The following is a 26,638-nucleotide window of genomic DNA, read 5'->3' as shown; positions in this document are numbered from 1 at the left end:
TTTTTGTACGTGATCTATTCACACAATGAATACAGTTTCTAAAATTAACCTACCTCCTGTTCTTCCTGAGTTCCAAGCACATTCACAAAAACTCTGCATATGGTACTGATATGGACTTTTCTTACTTGCAAGGCAGATTCATAGCCAGTTGGAACAAACTCCAGAAAATATTGCAGTATATGGCAAAAAGCAGCTTTCAGCTTTTCAGACTGAAGACACCTAAACACATCACCTTCAAACAACGCACAGAGCTTCTCTAATAGCATATTCAAGTAGACAGGTTCAATATTTCTGTAAGAATCTGCTTCAAAAGGCAACAATGTCCTCACCAACAGTAAAAGTGGTTCTCCAAAGAGTTCTGATTCTTCAGTATCCATTTCAAGTGCTGACTGTAGAATTCCAAAAAAGACTGTGAAGAAAACACTGGCCAGCTGTTCTGGAGGTCCTCCTAAATGAATTAATTTTACTAAAAACTTCACTGCCAAAGCTTTAACTTTTGGACTGCCATACTCCAACAGGGAGCAGCCTATACCCCAGAGAATAATATCTTGTCGTACAAAAAACACATCTGCAACAACATCTGTCAGAATAGACATTAATATAACTTCCAAACATTCTACATTGGGCATACCCATCAGCTGTAATGGTGCCAATCTTAAATACCCCACATTGTCACTTGTATTGCTTGAAAACCTCTTTACAGTCACTGGCCAGACCAGTCCATCTCCCCAGAGAGGCTTTTGTGCATCTCTTTCATGCAGGAAGATTAAGTCTTGGAAAAGCTGTAGCAAGTCTCTTGTTAGTACTTCAAAAATGGAGCAGCTCTTCATTTTAAACAGAAAAAGTAAAGAGCAAATGACGTCACAAATGTTCTTGTGCAGTATGTTGCAGTTTGGAGTTGCAGCAATTCGGAGAAGCCTTGTTATGATCCAGTTACTAAATTCTAGGACAATAAAAAAAGAAACAGCAAACAGAAAATTATTAAGATAACAACCAAAACCTCCTATTATGAGCACCTCCTTGAGAGCAGGTTGCTCATGAGTAAAACAGAAGAAAACTCCTTGAGATAAATACATGTAGGCTTAGTAAACAAAGACCCTTCACTGGGGGGGGGACGGTACAGGGGACAGACATTTTACACTGGGTAGTTCCAGGCATTTTCCTCTGCCCAAAAAACCCTCAGGCAATGAATATTTGTACAAGATATCTCATCAACATGAACAGGGTAATACCACTAAGCAATGGTAATGAATAAGGTTAAACTCTGTCCTGATAAATTTCCGTTACCACAAGTGCAAATCAACTCACAACATTAGAAGTCTATCATAATATTTACTTACTTATAACTATGTAACACTGAACTTATGAATCTGCCTTTTTCTGATTTTTGTTCTTTTATATGATCCCATTGTCAGAAAATTTAAATCCTGAAAATATCAAGCTTCAACATAAACATTTTCAACAAACTCACCAATGCAACTGCACTCGGTTTCCTCCTGATTTCCATCCACATTTACAAACATAAGCGGGGAAGATTTCATGATATGTTGAATAAAATCAAGCAACATTACAGAACTTGGCTGTGAATCTGATTTCTTAATCAGTTCCAAAGCAACTTTAAAAAAAAAAAAAAAAAGAAAAAAAAAGAAAAAAGAGACACATTTCTGAATTAGCATCACAATAAATCAACTTCACAAATTTTCTTCATGCTTAAAGAGAAAGAATAATTTTTTTATACAAAATACTATGATACAGTATTAAACCTGTATAATTATCAATTGGGAGTGTGCTTTACTAATCCATGAAGATGATTTTGTGCATATTGTAAACCCATTATTTGACACCAAACTGTATGAAGAAAATATAAATTACTCAGCTTAAATATTATTCAGTAACACTACATGCATTAACATTTAGTTAGTATTATATCCAACTGTTTGATGACTGAAGAATAGCAAATAGTTAACATTTTAATTTTTAATGACACAATTTTCCCTAGGTTTATGATCTTAGCAGAAAAAAAACTCTAGGAATTGTTCTAAATCTCCAAGAAATAGAAGTTTTTAAATGGTAAGTTCAACTTACTGGATCAGAAAGTTATAGCAAAATACTAAACATATATAATGCTGCTGTACAGCTCCATTGAAACAGGTATCTGAATCACATCAGATTTATCCAAATTCCACACGGTTAGTTAGCACAAGAAGAAAACTATCGCAGATTCAGATAGCAATTAACCAGAAAAGTTACATGGCAATGATAAAATACAACACTTATGTATTCAAAAGCAGTATCTGAAGCAGATTGGCTTTTTGTTTTTATTTTTATAGCCTTCCCTTTCAGGGTTATAAGACAATTAACAAACACATCATCTATACAGTAACATGAGTATGATACTTAAATTGATCAATTCACTAGACAAAATATCAGTCTTACTGAGACAGCTTGTCATGGTTTAACCCCAGCTGGTAAATAAGCACCATGCAGCCGCTCACTTGCTTCCCCCCCACCCAGTGGGATAGGGGAGAGAATTGGAAAAAAAAAAAGTAAAACTCATGAGTTAAGAACAGTTTAACAGGACAGAAAGGAAGAAACTAATAATGATAATAATAATATTAAAATGACAACAACAACAATAATAATAACAATAGGACTGGAATATACAAGTGATGTACAATGCAATCACTCACCACTCACTGACCAATGCCCAGTCGGTTCCTGAGCAGCAACCCACCCCCTGCCCAGGCCAACTCCCCCCAGTTTATATACTGGGCATGACATTCCATGGTGTGAAATATGCTGTTGCCAGTTTGGGTCAGCTGTCCTGGCTGTGTCCCCTCCCAACTTCTTGTGCCCCTCCAGCCTTCTTGCTGGCTGGGCATCAGAAGCTGCAAAATCCTTGACTTGGTATAACCACTACTTGGCAACAACTGAAAACATTAGTGTGTTATCAACATTCTTCTCATATTGAGCCCAAAACACAACAGCATACTAGCTACTAGAAAGAAAATTAACTCTATCCCAGCTGAAACCAGGACACAGCTACATGAAATTATACCTTGAAAACACTGTTACCCTCACTGTGATTCTCCTTGATGCTAATGTACAGATAAGTACAAGTGATAATATTTTAGTATATGTATTTCATATTTACCAAAATATTTTAAAGTAGTGTAATAATTGAAACCTTAACATGATTTAAGGAGAACTGAAATAAGGCTTTGTTAGAATTCTAAAATTAAAAATAAAGCCATTTACATCAAAGTATTTCAATTCTGAAGGACCCTGCGAGTATTAAGACTTGCAAGCTATATTACTCAATGAACAATCACATTACATGATACTCCTGATTTTTGATGTTGAGAGCATTTATATTCATAGAACCCTGCACTGCATTTCCTCCCTCCTTTTTTTTTCTTTTTCTTTTTTTACTTCGGTTACTTCACATCATAACAGCAAATACTTCATCAGGGAAGTTATTAAAAAATAAGTCATAAATGGTATTGCATTAAACTACTAGATCTTTGTTGAAATGAGAGTTGTAACTTTTTTTTTGGCAGAAGTTATTTAAAGCATAAAGCAGATAATAATTTTAAAAGATAGGGATGTAATACTTACCAACATCTACATCTGTAAGAATTCTGTCAATGAACTGGCAGAGTATTTGTCTTGGTTTCTGCACAACTGTATTGTATTCTTCTGGACTGGCACTAAAATTAAAAGTACATTATTTTGACATTATCCATTTTAAAATACAAAATAATTATTTGAAGTCTATCTCAACAACACAATGTTAAACATTTTTTTCTTCTAGAAGCCTTCAAAAAGAAGTACAAATTGATTCCTTGTTTTAGTGACCAGCCTCTTGCACGTTCCTCTTTCTCCTTATTCTTCAGAAGCACAAAGTTTGACAAAGTGCTGAAGATCATTTAATCTTTTTATGCAATTATGTTTGGTATATATTAAATTCACACCTGGCAGACAAAGGGATTTATCCGCATGCTACTACCAAGCAACAAACCAGCTTCAGTGCATAAAAAAAAAAAATAATTAAGAACCCCATTTCACTTTTGGAATTAACCAGAATTATTCAACTGATTAGCTACCAACACCCTGGGTAAGAAGTATCAATAGCAAACGCTCAGGTGACTAAGATGGCAACTAGCTCTTGTCAGGTCAAATCTTCAACATACAATTGTACCTCCACGTCGACTAGCTTCCTACCACAAAACAAAACTGCAGTCTTAATGCTACCATTAAAACTTTAGAGTCAACCCTTTTCAAGGTCGTTTAATTCTCAGTGAAGAGACACTGCAAACACAACGAAGTCCCCAGGACGCTGGGTACTATGCAGGTCAACACGCCTCTCCTGTCAGGTTCTACCAGCACCACCCGTGAGGGAGGGAGCAACCCAGGCAGGTGGCGGCGGGCGAAGGCGAGCAGGATGAGGGGAGGGCGCAGGCCCAGCCCCGGAAAACCTCGCAGAGCGGCGGCGAAGGAACCTATTTTTCCACCTCCCCACGCCACGCTCTGATGCCGAGGCCGGGCGCGCTTCCTGCAGCGCAGCGCAACTCCCCCCCTCCACGAGGCGGAAGCTGGCCCCGTCCTACCTGGCCAGCTCCCGCAGCGCCGGGATCATGGAGGCCATCTCCAGGCCCTGCTCGGCCATGGCTCCCGCTTTGAAACAGGCCGCGCGCCGCGGAGGCGGGAACTGCGTGACGGCGTGCGGCAGGACCCAAAACGCCTCCGTTGTCGGACGGGCGCCTGCGCCCCCCCGCGGCGCTGCTGAAATTTAACCGCTTCGCCACCAGACGAGAGAGGGGTTAAGGCGGCTCAGCGCTCGGCTTCTAACGGCCTCCCACGGGGACCTCGCTGCCCCAGCGGGGCTCTCCTCCGCGGCGCAGGGCACAGACGGCTAACAACCGAGCGGGGGCCGAGCGCACCCCGCCGAGCCGCGGCCGTTTCTCGGCACGGCTACTGAGGGGCCGCCGGGAGCGCCAGCCCGAGGCCAGCCACGACGGGCGCCTCGGCGGAGCGCGGACCGCGGCTCCAGGGGACTCGCAGCGCACAGCGGGGGAGGGAGGTGCCGCAGCTGTGAGGATGGCTTAAAGCGGGGGGGCAGCGGCACGCCCCGGCCTGAGGGACGGTGAAGAGGAAACTTCGGTGCTAGCTAGGAAACCCCTGCCAGAGCGCTGCCTACAGCTCACTGCCCGCCCGGGCCGGCCATGGCGGCACTCTCCTCAGGGTGCCCCGGCGTCCTGCCGCCCCGCAGGCGGGGCACAGCCCCGGACTTGGCGGCCTTTAGCTCCCTCAGCTGTGAGACGAGCCCCTCGGGCTGCAGAGAACGGCCCCAAGCGACCCCCGCCTCAGCCCGCCCCTGCCGCCGGCCGCCCTGCCATTGGCCGCCGGCGCTGCCCGTCCGCTCGCCCCGCCCCGCCGGCAGCAGGTGGCGGCGGACCCCGGCGGGCGCCGCGGCACTGCGGAAGGCGGCAGCCGCCAGGTAGGGCGGGAGCGGGGGGGCGAGCGAGCGGGTCGCCTTTCTCGGTGTCACCCCTTTCTCGGTGTCACCCCTTCTCGGTGTCCGGGGCGGCGAGCCCAGTTCGCTTAGGTGGCGGGGGAGCGCACTCTGGCAGGTGGGGGGGCTCGGCGCCCACCGGCCCAGCACTCCTCCATGTAGGTAGCGGTGAGGAGCGTATTTAAACAATATTTAAAACACTGCTGTGGGGGAGGGTTGTTGGTGCTGCGGGTTTTGGTTTTTGTTTGTTTGTTTGTTTTTTACTCTTAGCATATGTTGCTTTCTGTTTATGTTCCTTTTAAGGGAGTGAGCGCACTTAAACGCATAAAGTACGAAAGGTTTTGAGGAAAAACGCGAAAGGCTACTTAAACATCCTACAGTGTGTGGAGAGTTACGTGCTGCCTTACACCACAGCGAAAGGTGTGTTTTAGTAGCGGTCCTGGGACGTGCTGGTGAACGTAAGCTTATGACCCGTGCGTGTGGGCCCTACCTGTGTAGCAAGTCTGCAAGACTTCAGAGTATAAAAGGATAAAATAAAGGGGCTTACGTCTCGATAGGAATAGCAGGGAGAGTACATGAGGGAAAATTGAAGTCTGATTTTTGTTTTTCTAAGTAGGAGGTATAGCTCTTTCTGCATTCGTTTGTGAACTTTGTCTTAGCGTTGTTTCTGGGCTGAAATAAAATCCCTTCAGAGGCTACTAATTCTTTTGCCTGTTTCCACTGTGCTATGGCTGTGTCTCTCGCGTGTAATACAGTCTGTGAAGTGGGTGCGTGTGTGTATTTCAGTTACTTAATTATTTCAGATGGATGCTTTTGGGGAACCTATTACTAATTTTTCATTCATAGATGGTTACATTTATCCTGCAAAATACACGTATGCTCTTTCATTGGAAATTCTGTTGACCTTTCAAAGGTTCCCTAACATGGGAAGGACCTGGAATACTTTGAGGAACTTTACAAAACGTAACTGGGTTTTATCTTAGTTTGTTTTTCAACACATATTGCAATGTTTTCTACCAGCTGATATTAAATATCTCTTGAGAGAAAGCAGAAACCACGTACCTTTACGTGTTTTGTTAAGTAGAAATTTAAGGGTCCAGGAAGACCAGGTATGCCTGGGTTTTGTTATCAGTGTTATTTTGAACTCAACTTTCTACACAATATCAGCTGAAAAAAATCTATTGTGAAAACAACATTCTGAATGTAGACTTCCAAGCCTGAGAAACAATTACAGTAAGAAAGGTGTTAATTGCATTACTTGTGAATTTGATGTAGAGTTAAAATTCCCATGTCATCCCTGATAAACTTAAAAAAGATACCAAGATATCTGTTGGGATCTTAGGAGAGTTTGAGCAGACTATATTATTCTTTAGCTTTCAATCCTAAGAAATATGATAAGTTTATTGAATCATAGGTGATTTTACTTGTTGTTGGTAAAGCATAAGTGGGGCACGCAAAGTGCTTAATGAAAAAAACCCAAACCAAAAAAAAACAAAAAATAGTCCTTTTGCCTGGAAGTCTCCTGAGTCAACAGCGAGATCATATTAATACAGGTATTGTAAAAGTGCTTGCATTTGTCATAGGTAGAATGCTATTTTAATTTGTGGTGTTTCTTTAAGTATTTACCAAGCATGTAATTCAGGCTTTTTTCTTTTTTGTGATAAGTACTTATAGCAGCTCAATAAAGAGAGCTCTCCTGCTCTCCGTTCTTCACTGGGAGGGAAGTTAGGAGACTTTTTTCCTTCCTGGTAATAAAGCCCTATCTACTGCCTTCTGACCATATCAAGTTCCTTCTGCTACCGTGGTCTTATAAGATTCTATGTAAGACTGCCCATAATAACTTCATTGTGCTGCGAGGATGTAAGAACTCTTCTAGATGCTCCCCATGAAAACATTTTTATGGGCACTCCCCAAACCCTCCAAAGAAGCACCAACTGAAACACCTGACTTTGTTCCTTGCTTTTCTTGAACACATGGTAAGCAATTCAATAAACTCTTAATTCATCTCCTTGTTTCTTCCTTATCCCATTATTTTATGCTTTTATGTTTCTTGACTCTCAGGAGGAGCAGCCAGGTGTGGTGTTATCCAGCTGGAGAGAGTGACTAATTACTACTGAAAGTAGTGTGCCTTGAGACCATTCTGTATTTTCTTGTCCAGTGCAGCATGCATATTGGTGAAATGAGTCTTAGGTGTGCAGAGCTCGCAGGTTGCGGAAGTCGGGGGAAATTCATGCAGATAGGTAGAGCTAAGTATCAGTGTATGTGGCACTACCAAGATTTCTGCTGAAGCTGATGTTACTTCACACCCCCCCTTTTCCCCACTTGCGCAGTCCTCTCACTGTATAATTGCATGATTCTTCCACACCAAGGCCTCTATCTTCTTTGGCTTTTGTTGCTTCTTTACCACACGCCTCTGCAGGTCAATGTACTTATTTTCAGACACTGAGTGACTTTACCTTGGGCTGGCAGGTCCCAGAGCACAAGGGCATGTTGATTGTACTTCTATTCCCTCTGTTGTTTAATTCTGAGGTAGAATTACTGTTCTTCTTGGGGCTCATCCACTCTGTGGGTGTGGTTAGTGTGACTGCAGTTAAATCTCAGCTGTCTCTTGCAGGTGAACACAGGTGATTATACTAAAACATTTAAATGCACATGTGTATTCCTTGATGATTTCATGAACTGTGAAATATGAACATTATACAAGCTGATACAGTGGTCAGAGGAAATGCAGGCAAGATGGTGCATGGAGGTTCTCTGAACTGTACTACTAAGTAGTTTCATGTAATATCAAGGTATGCTTATGGCTTATCATTTGCATGGTTGCTGTAATAACACCTGATAGTCTGTATGATTACTTGAAGATGAATTTCCATATATAGTCACGAAAGTGGTTGTCACAGTAGTTGCCTGACCTTTGAACACATTGCGTTGTTCCTGTACACCATAAAAATGTGTATTCCAGCGTGCTCTGTTCTTACCTATGCCTGTGTTACTTAGTCAACTTGGCTGGAGTGAAGGGGTACAGAATATTGGTTTGATGATTTAAAAAAAAAAAGTGAAAAACTGAAACAAAATTGAAACAGTAAATGGTGGTAAGGACAATAGGCAAGCCAGAAGCCTAAAAGAATTTGAACATCCAACAACTAAGCAAAAACTAACAGGCAAAAGAGAGAAGAAAAAAAGTGAGGAAAGAAAATATGACATTAAAATCTGTTTTTCTCATGTCTTTTATTTCTATATGTAATCTAGACAGGTCCTAGCCCTGCAAGCATTTATCATATTTTTAATATGAATAAACCTGATGATCTAAAATAAACATTTGAGTAATTTGGAGAGATAGCATGTTAGATTATACATTCTTTTGGAACCTGGCATTATTATTTATATAGCAGCAATGACTATTTTTTGCTTATCTACAGCTACTACTATTAAACGTAGTTGCCTGTATATATCTTTTTGTTACTTGTTTCTTGCTTTCTGGTATTTCTAGAAGAGAAGTTATTCTTGAGGCTAGTAACTGTGGAGGAAACGCACAGAAATGTATGTACTACCAGGATCAGTGTTGTAACATCAAGATTTTTTGAGCTGATAATTTTTGAATGAGAGTTAAGATGCCTGTAATCTAGTTCCCTAAGGCAAAATTTGCAGAATCTTAAATGCTGATTTTAAAAATTAAAAAAAATGCAGAACCAAAGAATGTTATAATGATTTCATGGGATAAATTTTTCTGTGGTTTAATTGGCTCTGGAAATTTTTTTTTAAACTTGTAGCAACAGTGATGATTAAAAATCCCTTAATAAAGTGCAAAACTGTACTAGTCATGCTAGGAGAAAATTGTGCAGTGTTTTAATTTAAAATCTCATTTAAACTACATTTGAAAATTCTGGCTCTTTGTAATTACATAGATTCTTTCATTAGAATTTCTTCAGTGAAAATCTAAGTAGCTGTACTAGCTACAATTTTCATAGTGGAAAATTGTTGTTTTCTGAGAGATTTAATGTGAGGAGAAATAATTTTCCATCTGGTTCTGTGTTCCATACAAATTAAGACTAGAATAGAGTTTATGCATGGGAATATTTATAAAAGTTCTGCTAAATGTCAACTTTTCCCATTGCATGGCTTACTATACAAACCAACACAATGGAGGAGGGAAAAAGGGGCTTAATGGTTTTTGTCCTTTTACCCTCTTTTTTTTTTAGAAGTGAAATAAAGTAAACTTACATATGTTGGAACAGTATTCATTACCTTTTGGAGGCGCATGTGTTACTTGATGAATATTTTTGCAGTACTTGGAGCTTTCACTGCTCAGTAAGGGTTGTGTCAACAGAATAGACACCACCTTAACAGCATGTAGTATGGAAATACCTGAACTAAAATGATTGTACCCTTACATTTAACTCTTCACGTAAAGTCTGTGTCTAATGTTTAGTTGCCACCCTTCTTATTGCAGTAATTAATTAAATAAAGTATTTTCATAGCATTCACCATGATGTGTGAAATACTTCACATCCCTGAAAACTGTTACCATGAAATCTCAAAAAAATCACTAGGTCTACATAAATGGATTAAATAAAAGTAGAACTAGCAAATAAAAGGATCTGACACTAGCAAATAGAATTATTACTGGAGAAAGTTCCACTGTACTGTGCCAGACAATAAGGAAACAATAAATTGTAAATGTAGTGCTGGGAAAAGATACCTAGCTAAGCAACTGCAAATGCTTATCAAGCTAAAACCTAGGTTTTAAGATCTTCTGTGTAAGATGTTGTCTCACTAGTTCATTTCAGCCTTGACATTCACTGAGCAAACAGTTGACTAGTGGTCATGTTGTGATATTCAAAGGGCTGTTAACAATGAAAACAACTGGCATTGGTCAGATCAATATGAATACAATTCTGCATTACAGTCATGTAATGCCACTTTATTAAGGGGTTTTTAAGCACCGCTGTTGCTACATCTTTAAGAAAGGGCTGCAAAATGAAACAGTAAGGGTGACTTATCTATTCTCCAGTGTATTATGTTTGTGATAAAATTACTAATTACATGATTTCAGCTTTGATTCAGCTGGTTACATGCAGGAAATACTAAATGTCAGTCATGACTTTATTATATACATAACTATTTGTTTTGGTATGTCTAAATGTAAATTACTTGATGAATTTCCAGAGTTTTATGTGGAGGTGTGTACTTTAGTTACTGCTATTACATTCAGGTGTCCAAGGAGAATAAAGGTAGTACATCACAATAGCTCATCAGTGAGACTGGTATTGTTAAGCATCAGAAATAAATTATGGATAAAGCAGATTGTGTGCTTCTACGTGCATGCTTTTGGTGAGAAAAGGATTATCAACCCACTTTCAGGGTTCTCTTGTAGATGCTTCCTTAAAAATAACAGGCACTAGCAAAAAAAATTACTGCTGGATCCAGCATTACCAACTTTAATTCACTTAGTGTATTCATCCTTTCATCTTACTAATAATCACTGGTACAATGGACTGATTAAAAACATTGACATATAGAAAAGCTGAAATATTAGGCCATATCTTATCAGCAAGATTATATTTACTTGAATGCTGATTTAAAGGATTTGTCTCAGTGTGAGCTTCAGGAGCTAGCTCTTCCTTTTCAAACCAGGTGTTCCTGATAGGTTTTTATTTTCTGAAATTTTTATAGTTGGAATGTTTTTTGTCTTGCTGATTTATCAAGCTCCTCTTTTAGCTCCACGTCTCCCTTTCTTCCATGTTTTTTCCACATGTCCTACCATTTCTCTTTGCATTAGTTTATCCTCTTATGACAAAGGGAAACTAGATTCTGTTCTTTCATATCCTAAAGCAGGTTAATATAAAGCAGTATGAAATTCTCCTTTTCTATTGAGCAAAGTATTTTACCTCTGTGATGTTTCTAGTCCTTCTAGGCTTGATTTATAGAACCAAGATATATTTATTTGAAACTAGTATGGATTTTGCCAGTGATATAGCTGGCATCAGGACTTGACTCTGATTGAGTATCTGATTGATCTTTTTTCCCCCTTAGGTAACATGACGTATTCAGTGAGAAAACAATTCATAACTGAATATAAAGATATATTTTGCTTTATTTGTCATCACCTTTATCAGCCACTTATTTGTATGGGGCAGAATATTTTTCACATCCCAAATTAGCAAAATGTTATAGCACAGAAATAAATTTACATTTTATTGATAATTTTATTGATTTAAAAGAGAGTTATCCTGTGCTTAGAGTTGTATCCACAGGTAACTCCTTCACTTATTCAAGGTTTATTGGACAAATTCTTCCAAAAGCTGCTATCTTGTTCATCTTAATCATTGCTATTTATATATCTTTGATCTTTCCAAAGGGATTTCATTCTTCTGCTATTACTATGTGTCTCCAGATAAATATTGCTAAACATACATGGAAAATATATATCCTCTGTAAGCTACAATGTTGGGTACTCTGTAATGTTTTGAATAAAGTAAAATATAACTTTATCAGCATTAACTAAAATGTACATGTGGGTACACCATTGCAAAGTGGAAGTTTCCATTGTGTATATGGGAATTACTCCAACTTTTTTTTTTAAAGTCATTCTAATAAAGTTAAGTCTGGCAAAATTTCAGTTGCCTCTTGCAGTTTGGTAATGCTATGTGTATCAAGGTGATAGAGCTTTTGCATAAAGATGGTATTGAAAGGGAATGCAACTTTTTTTTTTAATAGAGATTTAAAAAAAAGAAAAAAATTAAAACTAATGTGTATACTCCCCCAAAATTTGCAAAAATCTTTAAGACTCTCTGTTCTGCCTGAAACTCAAACCTCCCAGTTGGCTTCTTGAGCACGGGCAAGGTGGTTTGGTCACGTCCTACCAAAAAGGACATAATGGCCACACAGGACTTGTTTGTCATGCCAGAGCAAATCCCTCTTTTTGACACTCTGTGTTATGTTTGTGTCCTGGTTTTGGCTGGGACAGAGTTAATTTTTTTCTTGTAGTAGCTGGTATAGTGTTATGTTTTGAATTTAGTATGAGAAGAATGTTGATAACACACTGATGTTTTCAGTTGTGGCTAAGTAGTGTTTATACCAAGTCAAGGATTTTGCAGCTTCTGATGCCCAGCCAGCAAGAAGGCTGGAGGGGCACAAGAAGTTGGGAGGGGACACAGCCAGGACAGCTGACCCGAACTGGCCAAAGGGGTATTCCATACCATGGGATGTTATGCCCAGTATATAAAATGGGGGGAGTTGGCCTGGCTGGGGGTGGGTTGCTGCTTGGGAACTGACTGGGCATTGGTCACTGAGTGGTGAGTGATTGCATTGTACATCACTTGTATATTCCAATTCTATTATTATTATCATCATCATCATCATTATTATTATTTTCTTCCTTTCTGTCCTATTAAACTGTCTATCTCAACCCATGTGTTGTCCTTTTTTCCCCAATTCTCTCCCCCATCCCACTGGGTGGGGGGAAGTGAGTGAGCAGCTGCGTGGTGCCTAGTTGCTGGCTGAGGTTAAACCATGACAGTTTGTTTCCATAAGGTGGCTTGCACCCTAAAATGGCAGCTCTCCCGTTGTGAAAGACAGCTACTGGGTCAGCCATGCTGGGCTTTTTAATAAAGTTCTGTTTGATAGACTGCCTTGGGGAAAGTAGAAATTATCTATAGTAATTGAGCACATACTTCTGTTGCATTCCAAAATTTCTGCATGCTTTCTCTCCTGATTTTTTTTTTGTGGTGATTAATCTATGGAACAAATTCTTCTGCCATATAATTTATTCTTTAAGCTACCATTCTGCTTTTTTACTAAGTAAATTAAGATCAAGGAATTTAGACTCAATAGGGTTAATCCATATCAGTCCTTCTCAATCAAATAAGCATATGTTGGATGAGTAATTGGGTGCAACTGTAGTCTCTCTGCTACCTAAGAAGTTCTTCATTAAGATGTGACTCAGTTGTATTGCTTTGAGCTGGACTCCTCAATCAGAAGGAGATAGACCAGTAATAATGGGATAGCTTGTCCCTCATATCTGAATGAAAGTATGGAAGGTAAGAATAGTGTTGGCTTGCTAATGGATAGTAATAGCACAATAAATATTTCTGTGCCATGTTTAGAAATTTTAAAATGGGGATTTAAATATAGATTACTGTTTAATGCTCAAGAGCATTAATTTTGGAGAGTTGGAAATATGAGTTATTTTTCATGAATTGTAACTGTGTAAAATGACAGTAAATGATTATTATTAGGGTTATTCAGTTTTTGTGAAGGTCAGTGGGAGGAGGATGAGCCCCTTGGTGCAGACTTGTAGCTAACTTAAAATCCAAAATGTTTGTGTATTTAGTTAAAATATTATGTGACATAAAATGTGTATCTTGTAAGATCTGCTCTAGAGACTCCTTACAAAGGTAATCTGCATGACCAGCTTACAGGATGTTCTGTGTAGTAAGCCTTGTGCCCTATACTTACTAGACTGTAGATAACTGTATAAGCATATCTTTCTCAGTTTATGGAACTTCCAGTCATTAATTTTAAAGCAAAACCTAATGTTTTTGAACTGTCATTTTTAGGTTTGTAAGGGTTGTTACTAGCCTAGCACTATTTTGTAAGATTAATGTTTTTATAATACTTGAAAAAGGAAACAAAATTTCTAGTTAATAAAATCATGGACATCTTTATGCATTGTTTTGCAGCACATGAATGAAAAGTTAGATATGTATTGTTTTAGTAGAAGTGCCTGGCTATATTTTATATTTAGACTTTTTTTTTTTAAACTCATGACTTTTTTTTTTTTTTTTTGCATAGTTGCAATATATGATTTAAATGCTTAGGGATGTCTGCTCATGTTGCCAGCTGAAACTATTAAAAAAAAAATAAAATCAAAGCATTTGTCTAAACCCAAGATTTTTGTAAATTTTTTTAAATTTTTATTTCTGATGTTTGTAAGACGGTAAAGTTTTCACCTAAGCATCAGAAACAACTTTGTATTTTTAAATGAAAGGTATCTCCTATCATATGAATCTTAAGGCTGAGGTTTTGAATAATTCAGTTGCAAAAAATTTGCTCAGAAATTTTTTTCTTTTTCCTCTTCAAAATATTATTAAAATTGACAGTTGGCAACAACAACTGGAGATGTTTTCTTCTGGCCTAATTATTAAGAACTACAGTACCAGCAAATGAACTTCATGTCTGCTCCAAATAATCTTGTAGTTAAGAAGCTACAAACAATACCCTAGTTAGCTTTAGTTCCTCAGATTTATTAATGTGCTCCTTTCATCCTCAGCACTTCAGCAAACATAGCTTCTTAAGGCTATGAACTGGCAAGTGGGTAGCATTTATGCATCTGTGGACTCTTACAGAGACTGGATGGTTTTAAAATGCTGCCATTTGCTTTTGCCCTGTATCGTAGAAGACCCTCTTTTTTTCCTCTAGCTTGACCAATGAAAAAAGAAAAACAAAAATAACCTATGAATTTTCCATGACAGAAAATCCTGGCTTGCTTGTAGTATAGTAGCTGATCAGTCTAATCTTCTGATAATCTTTTGAACCATGTAGAGTTGAATGAGGAATTAGCAGGTGACGGAAGGCCATACTGCCATCTGATAATTAATGAAAACTGAAAAATACTCTGGCAACACACATCTATTTGGTATTATTTAGTAATTGCAATTAGCTAGAATATGAAGAATAAGTGGATATAAATTGAATTGCTGAGGGTAGGAGAATGAATGTGCGTTTCTATTGTTACTCTTAATGATCTTCACATGATTAACTTCTGGGGTGACCTTAAAACTAAATTCATTAGTAAGAGTTAGCCTGTGGCACTCTGCTGGAGTTTTAGTATTTGTAGCAAGCTGAGGTTTCCTCCTTCAGACTACCAGAGAGCAGGCATACAGAAGGATAAAGGCAGTAGTTTTCTGGAGTGTTGCAGTTGCGCTGTTTTAAGATCTGCCTCCCCTTCTGCCTCTTAGGCTGTTTGTTCACTGATAGCTTTGTTCATAGTTTTGCTTTATAAGTTACATGCTAACTAAATGTTATTTTCACGCTTGGAGAAAAGTGGTTCATAATGTTCCCGTTGGCTTAAGAAAAAGATACTTTTCTGAAGTTATGAGTGTCATAGAAGGATAAATTCCTTAGCAAAGCACACAGAGTACAGTATGTCCTAACTCTCAAGAGGCACCAAATCTGGAAGAAATAGAGGCTTGGGACAAAAACTGACAGCCTTGCAAAAGATACTGTAAAAAAATCAGTGATACTGTAACAGATTAAACAGTTGAGGGTGAGTATACTTTGATTGTAGTAGATGGAATGCAAAATCCAGCAAACTGAAAAACTGTGAAGCTCATAACGTGAAATTGTAAATTGCTAGTAGCAGCAGCGGAATTTTGGCTGTGAAATTGGTAATAACAGTTGCTGTGCTAGAAGTTGGTAGATAGTGAAAAGCTGTGCTATTTGTTGTATTTTAATGTTTATGATTACTTTTGTTTCCTTACTATAAATGCTGAGGTGGAGATAACATTGCAACTACTTGACTTTAATAGCACTATCACTTTTAGAAACATACTATTTAAATGCTAATTTAGAGGCAGACCAGAAGGTGGTGAGTCAGTGACTTTCACAACATCATCAGTTGTCACAATTTGACTGAGCTTTCCATGAAAATTGAAGATGTTCTCAGAAGTCATGGTTTTTGAAGTTGGGAAGTTATGTGAGGATCTGTTTAATTTTAAAACAAATTTCTAGTCCTTCCACTTACAGAGAAAAGATTGAAAAGTTAATCTGAGAATAATGTGAAGTATCCGAAAACAGAAGATGGATGTCATTCCATATAAATAATTTTAAAACCCTTTGCCATTTCTTTTTTTTTTTTTACTTGGTTAGGGTCTGACTTGTGATTGTTTTTGAAAAGTTGGGTTTATGACTATTGCTTCTGGTTAGCATTTCTGTTTAGTAAATAACTAGCAGTGCTGTAGTTTAATACAGAAGTAGAAGAATAATTAAAGCATTACCCCCCCAAGTTGTGAATCTTATTTGTAGAGTACTGGGACACCCAGAAAGCCCTTCTGTCAAATGAGGGTTCTGTCAATACATTGTGAGCTCTGAGCATGAGTTTTGCTACATGCACAGACAAAATTCGTATTGATGCAAATGTTTCAATAAGAATTTCAGGATTTGTTTCCTAATTAAGATATATAGGAGAATATTTATATAGGAATTTCCTATAAAAATAATGCAATTTTTATTTGTCATTGTAGTTGCATGCTAACAAAAGCTGTATCTGCATAAACCTAGACAGAGAAAGAAAGAGATTAAGTATCATTTGCTGGCGTGTCTTAACTCATTTCCTTTTGCTGTTGTAAACTTGATATGTAATGTCAGCCTAGGCACAAAAGAATGACTTGAGGATGGAGTGCCTGAATGAACTTGCTTTTATTAGTGTAGCTTTTCCATTTATATTTTAGTGTGGTTTGCTTTAATGAAATGTCACAGGGAAACCAAGTTTGGACTTAAAAAAACCCAAAACCTCTATTCTTCAGATCAGTGACTGGTAATCAAATGGGTTTTATTACAAACTGGTTCCTAGTTTCTCTTCAAATTTCCTATCTGTTAATGATAGACTCTTTCCATCTAACATGCATTTGCATGGTAAAACTGCTATGATGCTTTCACCTTGGTAGGCATTCATCTTGCCACAATTTCTGGGTTTGGCACCCTGTGCTATGGTGGCTGTTCTGTTAGTTCATCCCCTATTTTTTCCTTGCTTTTGGTGGTAGCATCCGAGGCACCGCGTCCAATGCTAGTGGCAAAGCACAATGACTAGGAAGCATGGGATGTAAGTTTCAGTAAAAATAACTGATTTTTGGAGAGTATCAGATGATCTATCCAGAGGGAAATGATAACTGCCCGTGAGAAGAGATAAGAAAAGGTCCTATAAAATGAAACAGTGTGATTGAACTTGTTGAAAGACAGACAAATCTGGCTTCTGTTCAAGGCTCAGGCAAATGCTTCTGGGATGAGTGTAAACATTATGGTGTTTACACTTGTAAAGAAGTTTCTTCTACCAAGTCACTTTAATCTGTCCTGAGCCCCATCGTAACTGTTAATACCTTGCTAATTAATTTGATTGTAGGTCTGCAACCATGGATTACTTGAATACAGACATTGCCATGTGTAAAATGGAAAAGGAAGGTTGTTGCTTTCAGAACAGTGCCTTTAAATATTTAATTTATATTCAGAAACTCAACTTAAGATTCTTGGATAAAAAGATGAGATGATGGGGTTGCTTCATTTCTGTTACCATTATTATTTTGAGTTATAGGGGGCAGGCTCGGTGGTGTTCTGGAGCTAAGGAAAACATGTTAATGCTTAATGTGAATAAAATTTTTCAGTGTAAATGCATGTGAATATAACTGAATAGAAGCAAACCTAATTGTAACTATGTTATATATCTGAAGAGGGGAGAATGGGTGTCTCATGGGTAAGCCACACAGCTTTCAGAAATGGCCTACAAGTTTCATGAGTTTTATACCAGGATTTGTGAATTTCCTTTGTGAGCACTAGTTTTAACTGTACTGGTAAAAGGTAAAAATTATTGTAGACTATGGACTGTGTGGTGGAAGCTAAAGCAACACTAAAATGATTTACATTGGGAAGGTTAGTACCACACCTGCGAAGATCACATGTATTACAATCCTAGTGGTTTCCACAAATGTACATTTTCTAATAGTCTAGAGAAGACACTTGTTCTAGGGTTTGCTCAACAAAGGGAAGGTCTTCTGCATGATCTCATGTTTCCCAAGGGAATTCCCTGATCCCACTTCTCCTGTCACTGTTATTGCCTATTCTTACCTGTCCTTGTATGCCATTAACAGCACGCAGGTTTTACTGCTGGATGCAAGAGTTTCTTATTGTAAAATCAAAATGTTAGCAAGTATGTCTGTGACTTTCCATGTATATAATTGTCGCGGATGGAGTGATGCACTTCACTCATAAGAGAGAGGTAGAAATATGTTTATTGATACAAAACAGTGATTTAACAAAGTTTGATAGTAAATGCGACAGTGGTTTAACAAGATGTGATGGCAAGGTACACTTGATTGTTTACTGCATAGAGGACGGGATCAGATAAAACTGTAAGGGAGACCCTCCCTTTGAGTCATGATGTTCAGAAAGGACCCCCTTGCATTCTAAACACCTTCTCAGGGGGGAGTTTAGGTGCAGCTGGATCCAGACTTAGTCCCAGACTTGGTCAATGGTTTGTGTCTAAAGGATTATATATGTGCAATCAATCCTTTATATCACTTAGCTAAGATTCCAAAGTTTCAGCGCTCTTATTCCCAATTCAGTTACTGAGTATCTGATGGGATAAAGATTCTCTCAACCTCAAGGAGTAATGTTGAGAGGTGTCCCTACTTGAGGGGAGATCATGGCATGCAGCCTGCTGCCATATAGGAGAGTTCAATGGGCTCTGGGCTGTCCACTATTTATGGAGTAAGATAATTGGCTTATAGTCATATTTACATACTGGCTACAGATGTTAGTTTCTTGCAAATTTGGCTTGAGTCAGACATTGACCAGCACTGTGGTTAGGTGGGTGCATTGCTCAAATTAGCCCTTAGCTGTTGTGTTGTTACCCGTCTCCCCCGAATCCACATGACCCGAGCATCCAATACAGCTGCCACTGGTGGTTATCACTTGAGCAGGGTTATGGGAAATAAAGGTCATGGTGTGGGAGGAGAGGAAGGCAAGGGGAAGCACACTGTCACGGTAATGAACTGTGGAAATGAGACCTTGAGGAACCTTTCTGTTTACACTAACGCTTGCATTTCTATGGCAGCACTAAACAAGAACTGTTTCTGTCTGTCTTGGAAGGAGTATCATTGCAGTTGCATTGTACTTGAGTTATTTGTTTCTAAAGTTTTTCGCTAGCTTATTTATGGCATCATTATTAGAGGTGCTGAAAATCCACAAATTCAGCTGACTCCAATTGAAGTTGCTGGAATACAACTGAAAAACTTGGCCTTAACTCTGGTACCTTTGCTGTGATGGTATCCAATAAGGTGCATTGTGAGCCTCTGGAAGATGTTCTGTACCTGAATGCAAAAGTAACTAATCCCCTTTAGACCAACTGTAAGGCTTGATTAGCGTGTTTTAGAACTGAATTGCAATAGGTTGGTAGCACATATTCCTAGCTTCTGAATTCATCCAGGCATTTGAACTTGTGCACCCTTAGCTCTGTCTCCAAGCTGTTTGCCTGCAAGTAGTAGGCTTGAACTTCTTTGAACGGCATAATAGGACCATCCTTTTCTACTGTAGATTGTAACAACTCTTATTCTTGTTTATTCTATTTAATTTCCATGAGAACATAAGCTTCTTTTATTCACAGAGAGTTCTGAAAACACTTTTTAGTGGGAACAGTCTCTTAATAGTGGATAGTTGGTATGTTTATGTTAAACATTAAGTCCTTATGGATTTCGTGTTCTTTTTTCTGATTAAATATTTATGTTGTTGGGGAATGAAACAAATACTTAAAATATTTCAAATTGATCATGAAAGGTGTTGAGATAGCATAAAAGAGAATTAAGATTTATGGTTTGAGTGTATTCAAATTTCTACTGTGCTTTCATTTCCCTTACATGTCTGCGCTTCTCTTGACAGAGCTTGGCTACCCTGTATGTGCTGCTACTGAACTTTGAGCAAGGCAAAGGTTGTGCATAGTAAGACCAGTAGCAAGTGCTACTTTAGCAGATTCACTGTATCCAACCTTTACTTTGGGTCAGAGTTCTTTGAATTTAACCATGTTAGAGATTCTGTGGGGAAACTTTATTTTTGTGTCCCTTAATTTGTTGCTTATTATGGCACAAGTGTTTAGTATTTTATATTGTATACTTTGCTTCTGTACTCCCTAATTTACTGGAAAGCTAATATGTTATATTTAAATTACATAAAATATGCAAATAGTTCAGAATACTTAATCTTGAAGTTTTCATCAAGTAGAACGTAAAGCCCATCTCAAAACTGGGATGATTTTGCTTCAGATTAAGGGGTATATTGTTCTTGCAGTCAATCTGATTTTGTATTCTGAAAACCTGAAGTGTTGTCTCTTATCAAGAGATCTATGAGAAAAATCTTGTTTCTGTATTTCCAATACTGATTTGCCTGGTATTCTCAAGTCCTAAATAAAAGCTACTTGTTGCATGGAAGCAGCTTTGTGCATGTATTTTTCATCTGGAAATGGTTTGCTAACGGGTAGGGAGCCCAGAACACACTGTATTGCAGAAATACACAGATTTAACTTCCTTGCTGTTCTCTGTTACTTGCAAAAGTGATCTAACCACAACTAGTGTGTTATGAATTACTGTATGTATAAACATCAGAAAATAGAGTTAGAAAGCAGTAACTCATGCACACAGCTCTGCAGGGCTAGTAGTATTGACTCGTATCGCCTCAGCATTCCGGTTTCACAGACAACGTCACTATTTCAGATTTGCTCTACATGACATGCTTGTTAATACTATAGCTTATTGTATTAAAGCAAATGAGATGAGAAGTGGAGCAGTGACCTGTAATCTGTTGTGGGACTTGGAAGACTGGAGTTCACTTCCCTGCTTTGCCCTTGGTCTTTGGAACTGGAGGGTAAAGTGCTGTGCCTTGTCTTGGCAGCTGCAAGGAGCGATTGCAGAGGCGAATTCTTGCATAGCACCTGGTATTCTAGACTACAGCATAGTAGTAGTAGCTTAGTAGAAATGAAATGGTAGAGTACAGCTTCAAACCTTGACACAGCAGATTCAAGCAGAAATTTATGAGTTTTATAAATCAGGCCACATCTGGGTTAATGTTGTATGAGCAGGCATCGCTTTGCCTGTGGATATGGGGTAGATGGATTTCACGTCCCTGTTCCAGAACAGGCGATAAAACGCTCCCAGCCCTGTGCTGGAGGCAGGTGAAACTTGTAGAACTTTTAGAAAAATAACTAATTAACCAAACCAGAACAGGTCATACATGGTCTGAGATAACCAGTTTGGGCAAATTCAGTCCAAAGTGTTGGTGTAGCTAAACTGTAAACAGGTTAGTTTTGCCAAATGTTTCAGAAAAGGTACTTCTATGAACTCTGCATGCAAGAGCATTTTTTCAGAATTACGTTCTTAGAAGTGGTCCTTCTGGCATAGGTAAGGTTTCCATTGATGTTTTTTATTCGGAGTGCTGAATGCAACAATACAAAGCACAGGCAGTCTGAGATCCTCCTGAATGATGCATGTGGAGGAAACTGTGTGAAACTGATACTGTTGATGAATTTGCATGGCTATTCTCTATACTTGGCAGCCAAAGGAAGCTGAAGGCATTTTGTTTGGATGAAAAGGTATCTTTCTAAAGTAAACTCGTATCTGCTTTATAATAGGATTGCTCTTCATCCTGACTTAAGCCTCGTGAAATTATTCTGTACTTATGCCATAGTAAGTGAAATCAGATCAGGCCCATGACCAGTCTAACAGTTAGGTATCTCAGGTTATGTTTTACTCTTTATTCTTGAGTCACCCATGTTTATCTTGAAGGCATAGTGGAAAATGTTGTTTTTATTATTCACCAGAGTTACTGTACTCTGTTGAATAAATTCCTATAGGGTGAATAATTAACTTCAGTGTAAATCTTGTAGTCCTCCTTACAGAAGATATATATTTCATGGGCACAGAACTTACCACTCTGGCTGGTTTGATAGTCCTCCTCTAACAAAGATCAGTGCATACGGTTTTGGAAGAAGTTAAAAAAATACCAATTTTTCCCTCTTAGATTGTACTTTGTTCACTGTATAATGCTGTATGTAGAAGACTGAGGAAAATTCCATGGATTATCAGTCTATATGTTGAAGTGTAACATTTCTTCATTGTTATCCTCTAACTTACAGTAATTAAATACTTTTGATGGTCATAAATGTATCCAGCCATGTTTATGACATACTTTCTGACTCTTTCAGGTAGTGAAGCTTCAGACTGATAGTATGATACTAAAAGAACTTTCCATACTACTCTGTTAATGACTGTACCTGATACCATAATTATACCCTGCCTCTTCTTTCAAAAATTAGCAATGTCCTTCAGCAGTTGCAGTATCTCTTTAATTTTTTTTTATATACAGGTGTATGTATTTATTTAGCTTTGACGTTTTGGAGCTATCCTGTTTTAAAGGTTTACAAGTATCCTCTTTGCTGCATTAGGAGTGGATCTTCTTTTTGTATCTTCTTTCTTTATAAGACCCAGTGCTCATCATTCTACAGAGGTATTAGATTCTTTCTTTCTATGGTTAGAGGACTGGCCACACCTGGAATACTGTGTTCAGTTTTGGTCCCTGCTATACAAAAAAGATGTGGACAGGCTGGAGAGGGTCCAGAGAAGGGCCACAAAGATGGTCAAAGGACTAGGAAGCCTGCCATATGAGGAAAGGCTGAGACAACTGGGTTTGTTCAGCCTTGAGAAAAGAAGGCTTAGGGGAGACCTTATCACCATGTTCCAGTATTTAAAGGGTGGCTACAAAGAAGGTGGACACTCCCTTTTTACAAGGAGTCACATGGAAAAGACAAAGGGTAATGGGTACAAGTTGCTCCTGGGGTGATTCCGATTAGACACAAGAGGAAAATTTTTCACAATAACCATCAGCCATTGGAATAATCTCCCCAGGGATGTGGTGGATTCCCCAACATTGGACACTTTTAAGGTTCAGCGGGACAGGGTGCTGGGCCATCTTGTCTAGACCGTGCTTTTGCCGAGAAAGGCTGGACTAGATGATCCTTGAGGTCCCTTCCAACCTGGTATTCTATGACTATATTCTGCAATCAAGGCTTCTTTCACTTTGTGTAACATGAAGTGTATTTCTCTCCTATTAATGTCTCCAGTTTTTTCACTGATATGGAAAAGATAAGCTATCTTTCCATATCCTATACCAGTGTAAACTATAATAAAAAAATTATAAAGTCACTGAACCCTATTGATTATTCATTTTGTCATAAAGATTAAAAGACTTATCACAGTAAGATAAAAAGTTAATCTCCACTAAATTTAAAACAAAATGGTAATCTCCACTGCTTTTTTATTATAGACCACCAGTGAAACACTGAAAATAATTTGTCCTTTCACATTGTTAAAGGATTGATTTAGTTGGCCCCTAATCATCTTTATATTTGAGCATCAAGAATAATCTTGGCATAAGTAAAAAGATCTTTCAGTATAAACTGGGGGGGGAATCCCCCAAACCAAACAGAGCAAACAAAAACTTGGGTAGTTTTAACTTCTTGAAAAGTCATCAGAAACCTCTGTATGTGTACATTCATATAAAGCTAACATTCTGTATATCAATGGCAGTTAGTTCCGTGCTCAGATTTTTATTATATGCAAGTCTTTCCACTAATGTTTAATTAGCATTTCCTCAGTTAAAATACAGCAGCATTTTCTCCTCTCTTTACTGACTAAAGGGAACATCTGATGCATATCTTTGTTTTAAAGTTCCTTTTGTATGTCTTTTACCTTATAATGCGCTCTTTTCTCACTGAGACAGGATAGAACTCCTAGTTTAATCTGGCAAGAGCTTAAAAGAGACTAATGGTGCATGAAAGCTACCCTGTTTCCACCACATTGGCTTAAAGAATCCCAGATAAACTAATGCAGGAATGCTACAGGTTAAACTGTGGGTTTTGTGAGGGGTTTTTTGCATTAAAAACTATAGCAGTTTGATTCAAAGCCCAATAAGAGAAACAGAATTTTCATGTGTTGTAATTATAGATAGTCCATACTAATAACCAGCTGGTTATTGACATAAAAGCACAACCTGTATTTGCAAATTATGCTAGCCTGGCTGACATTAGAAACAACAGATTTAAGGATGGTGCAGCGATGGAGTGGTATTTGCACCAGGGACAGAGGAGGTGTGTTCCTAATGCCAGACAAAAAGAACAGCAACAAAAGAAAATGAGCTTTTGAGTCAGCATTTGCAATGTCCATTGTCATTGCAGAAGCAGCTGCGTGTGGAAACAAGGCAAATAGAATTTGAAATGAAGAGCTGGAAAAGAAATTGCCAATTGCCTGCCGGGATGGAGAAAATGATTGGGCCTGATTGCCAATTAACTGCTCTGTTTTTTTCTGACAGCTTTCATAACAGGTCAAAAGAGCTGCAGGAACTGGCCCGCTCACTTCATCCTTCATGGTTGCTCAGCCACAGATAGTCCTCAGCACTCAAAGAAATGCCACAATGGTATCAACAGTAGCTTGTATCTGTATTAATGTTGGATGTGGAATGTTTCCAGGAGGCTCGAGTGAGGCTTAGATACAAAAAGCCTTCTAGGCATAGGGGGCAGGCTAGGGATAGATGAATATCGTCAGTTCACGTTAAACATATTAGCAAAGACTGAAAAGAGGATCAAGGGCACTTTCTCAGCATAAAAACACTTTGTACCTACCCTGTCCTGGGGCAGCAGGAAGTGGTTTACTGTAAGCATCAACTACAGAAAACCTAAGTGTCATATGAACAGTACCAGAGTACAGAGAAATATCTTCTCTGGAAATTAATATGTCTTTCAGCATGTAGTCATAGTTCCAATAGACATGTACCTTTGGAGTCTTAATGTTAAGTCTTGTCAGAATTGCCTGTGGACTGTTATCTTGGGTGGTGATGAACATGCATGTGCAAGGTATTTATTAGCTTAGATAGACGGTCCCTGCTTCTATATTGAAATTGTCTGAAATGTCTGACTAGTTTAGGTGTTGTCTCTGCTCAAACTAGATCTCTTCTGAATGACAGAACCATGATTGTTGCACTTCTACCATTTAATTGACCAGCTAATTTACCCTGTAATTATATAATAGGGTATTTAAGACTGTCCTTTTAGAGCAGAGGTATTAGCTTTATCTGCTTCATTCAAGAACAGATGTTTCTACTGTGTTACTGAAATACTCAACGTCTTTGGAAATCAAAGGTTGCTATTTTCTGAAATAGAATACGTTGGAAAATCTGAATTATGAATCATAAAAGGGGAGGAGTGAAACTAATTGCATTGCAACTTTGTAGAAATTGTTTTTCATAAAATCTGACTCATGGTAATGGTAAATAGATAAAAACATTAACAGTATGACAGAAGCAGTGTTCTCTTTTGCACCTGTGTGGCTAAACATTTCGCTTAGGCTTTGACATGCTGTTTCTGTATTTCAGAGGACTGTCTTCTGGTTTTTTGTAGCTTAAGAATCCTTTAAATTTCCTTAGTAATTCGGATTTAAGTGTTTAATTTTTTTTCCCCAGTTTTTCCCCAGTTCATTACTACTTTACTTTTAATTGCCACATCAGGTTTCCAATCAAGGTACTTGCACTTCCAGAACATCTGTGCGTAAGGTCATTTTTTCTGAATAAATATTTAAAATGGTTTTTTACTTTGAGTATGAAGACTGGTACATGCTGCTAGTAAGCTTAGCAAAATGGATGAGTAGGATTTTAGTACTTAAATAAGATTGAGTGACATGAAGGAAAAAGACTTAACTTACCACCCACACTGAAGGCCGTATCCTGTGTGACCCACGGGAACAGTCCCAGTGAAGACACAGAAAATACTAACTCGAGTAAAGTAGACAAGATCTCATTAAAATAACCCACTGTTGTTTAGGAACTCTTTTTATATAGCATCATGGAAGAAAACTAAATTACTATTATATTATCATGGAAGAAAGGAAAACTACTGTCTTAAAAGAAGCAGAAACACTTGCTGGGATAAGAATCAGTTACATAGTGCATGACTTGTTTTTTCTCTTACACAGCAGTGTAAGTGTAGATAAATAAATGCTTATGCTGCATATAGGACCCAAATAAATATTTTTACTTTTGTACTTTCAGACAGTGGTCACATACTCTTGTGACAAATTTTTTTTTATTTTTTTATTTTATTGAATGGTCTGGGAATACAATTGCTATCTTAGAAGGTTTCACCACATCTCATGTTACTTGTTTTCCTTAAAACCCTGAGCCCAAGTTGAAGTTTGTTACATGAGAATCTTAACTTCCAAGTCATTTTCTTTTTGAAGGAAATTTTCAACTCTGATGGTTTCAGATAAGCACAAATGTCAAAACATAAACCCCAAAGACTAAAAAAACCAAAACAACCAA

The 26,638-nt window shown here is 38.3% G+C and overlaps 2 protein-coding genes across 4 annotated transcripts in view; one reads left to right on the top strand and one right to left on the bottom strand.

Annotated features, from left to right (window-relative positions):
• Positions 1–4,709, bottom strand: part of ATR (ATR checkpoint kinase) — a 42,941-nt gene extending 38,232 nt beyond the window's left edge. For all 3 annotated transcript variants that reach the window (XR_012650972.1, XR_012650973.1, XM_075031742.1), the window contains exons 1-4: positions 4,611–4,709; positions 3,619–3,710; positions 1,472–1,615; positions 54–943 (exon numbers count right to left, since the gene is read on the bottom strand). Coding sequence is in view for 1 of the 3 variants with exons in the window: in XM_075031742.1 (XP_074887843.1) it covers positions 54–943; positions 1,472–1,615; positions 3,619–3,710; positions 4,611–4,669 (1,185 nt within the window). In the remaining 2 variants the exon portion in view is untranslated. The remainder of the gene's footprint in view (positions 1–53; positions 944–1,471; positions 1,616–3,618; positions 3,711–4,610) is intronic.
• Positions 4,710–5,444: 735 nt separating this feature from the next.
• PLS1 (plastin 1) overlaps positions 5,445–26,638 on the top strand; it is a 50,178-nt gene continuing 28,984 nt past the window's right edge. Inside the window, exons 1-2 of the mRNA XM_075033251.1 lie at positions 5,445–5,500; positions 5,819–5,935. The gene's annotated coding sequence lies outside the window, so the exon portion shown is untranslated. The remainder of the gene's footprint in view (positions 5,501–5,818; positions 5,936–26,638) is intronic.

The sequence above is a fragment of the Buteo buteo genome, chromosome 7 (assembly GCF_964188355.1).
Source record: "Buteo buteo chromosome 7, bButBut1.hap1.1, whole genome shotgun sequence".
Lineage (NCBI taxonomy): Eukaryota > Metazoa > Chordata > Aves > Accipitriformes > Accipitridae > Buteo > Buteo buteo.
This window is presented reverse-complemented; position numbering and strand designations above follow the sequence as displayed.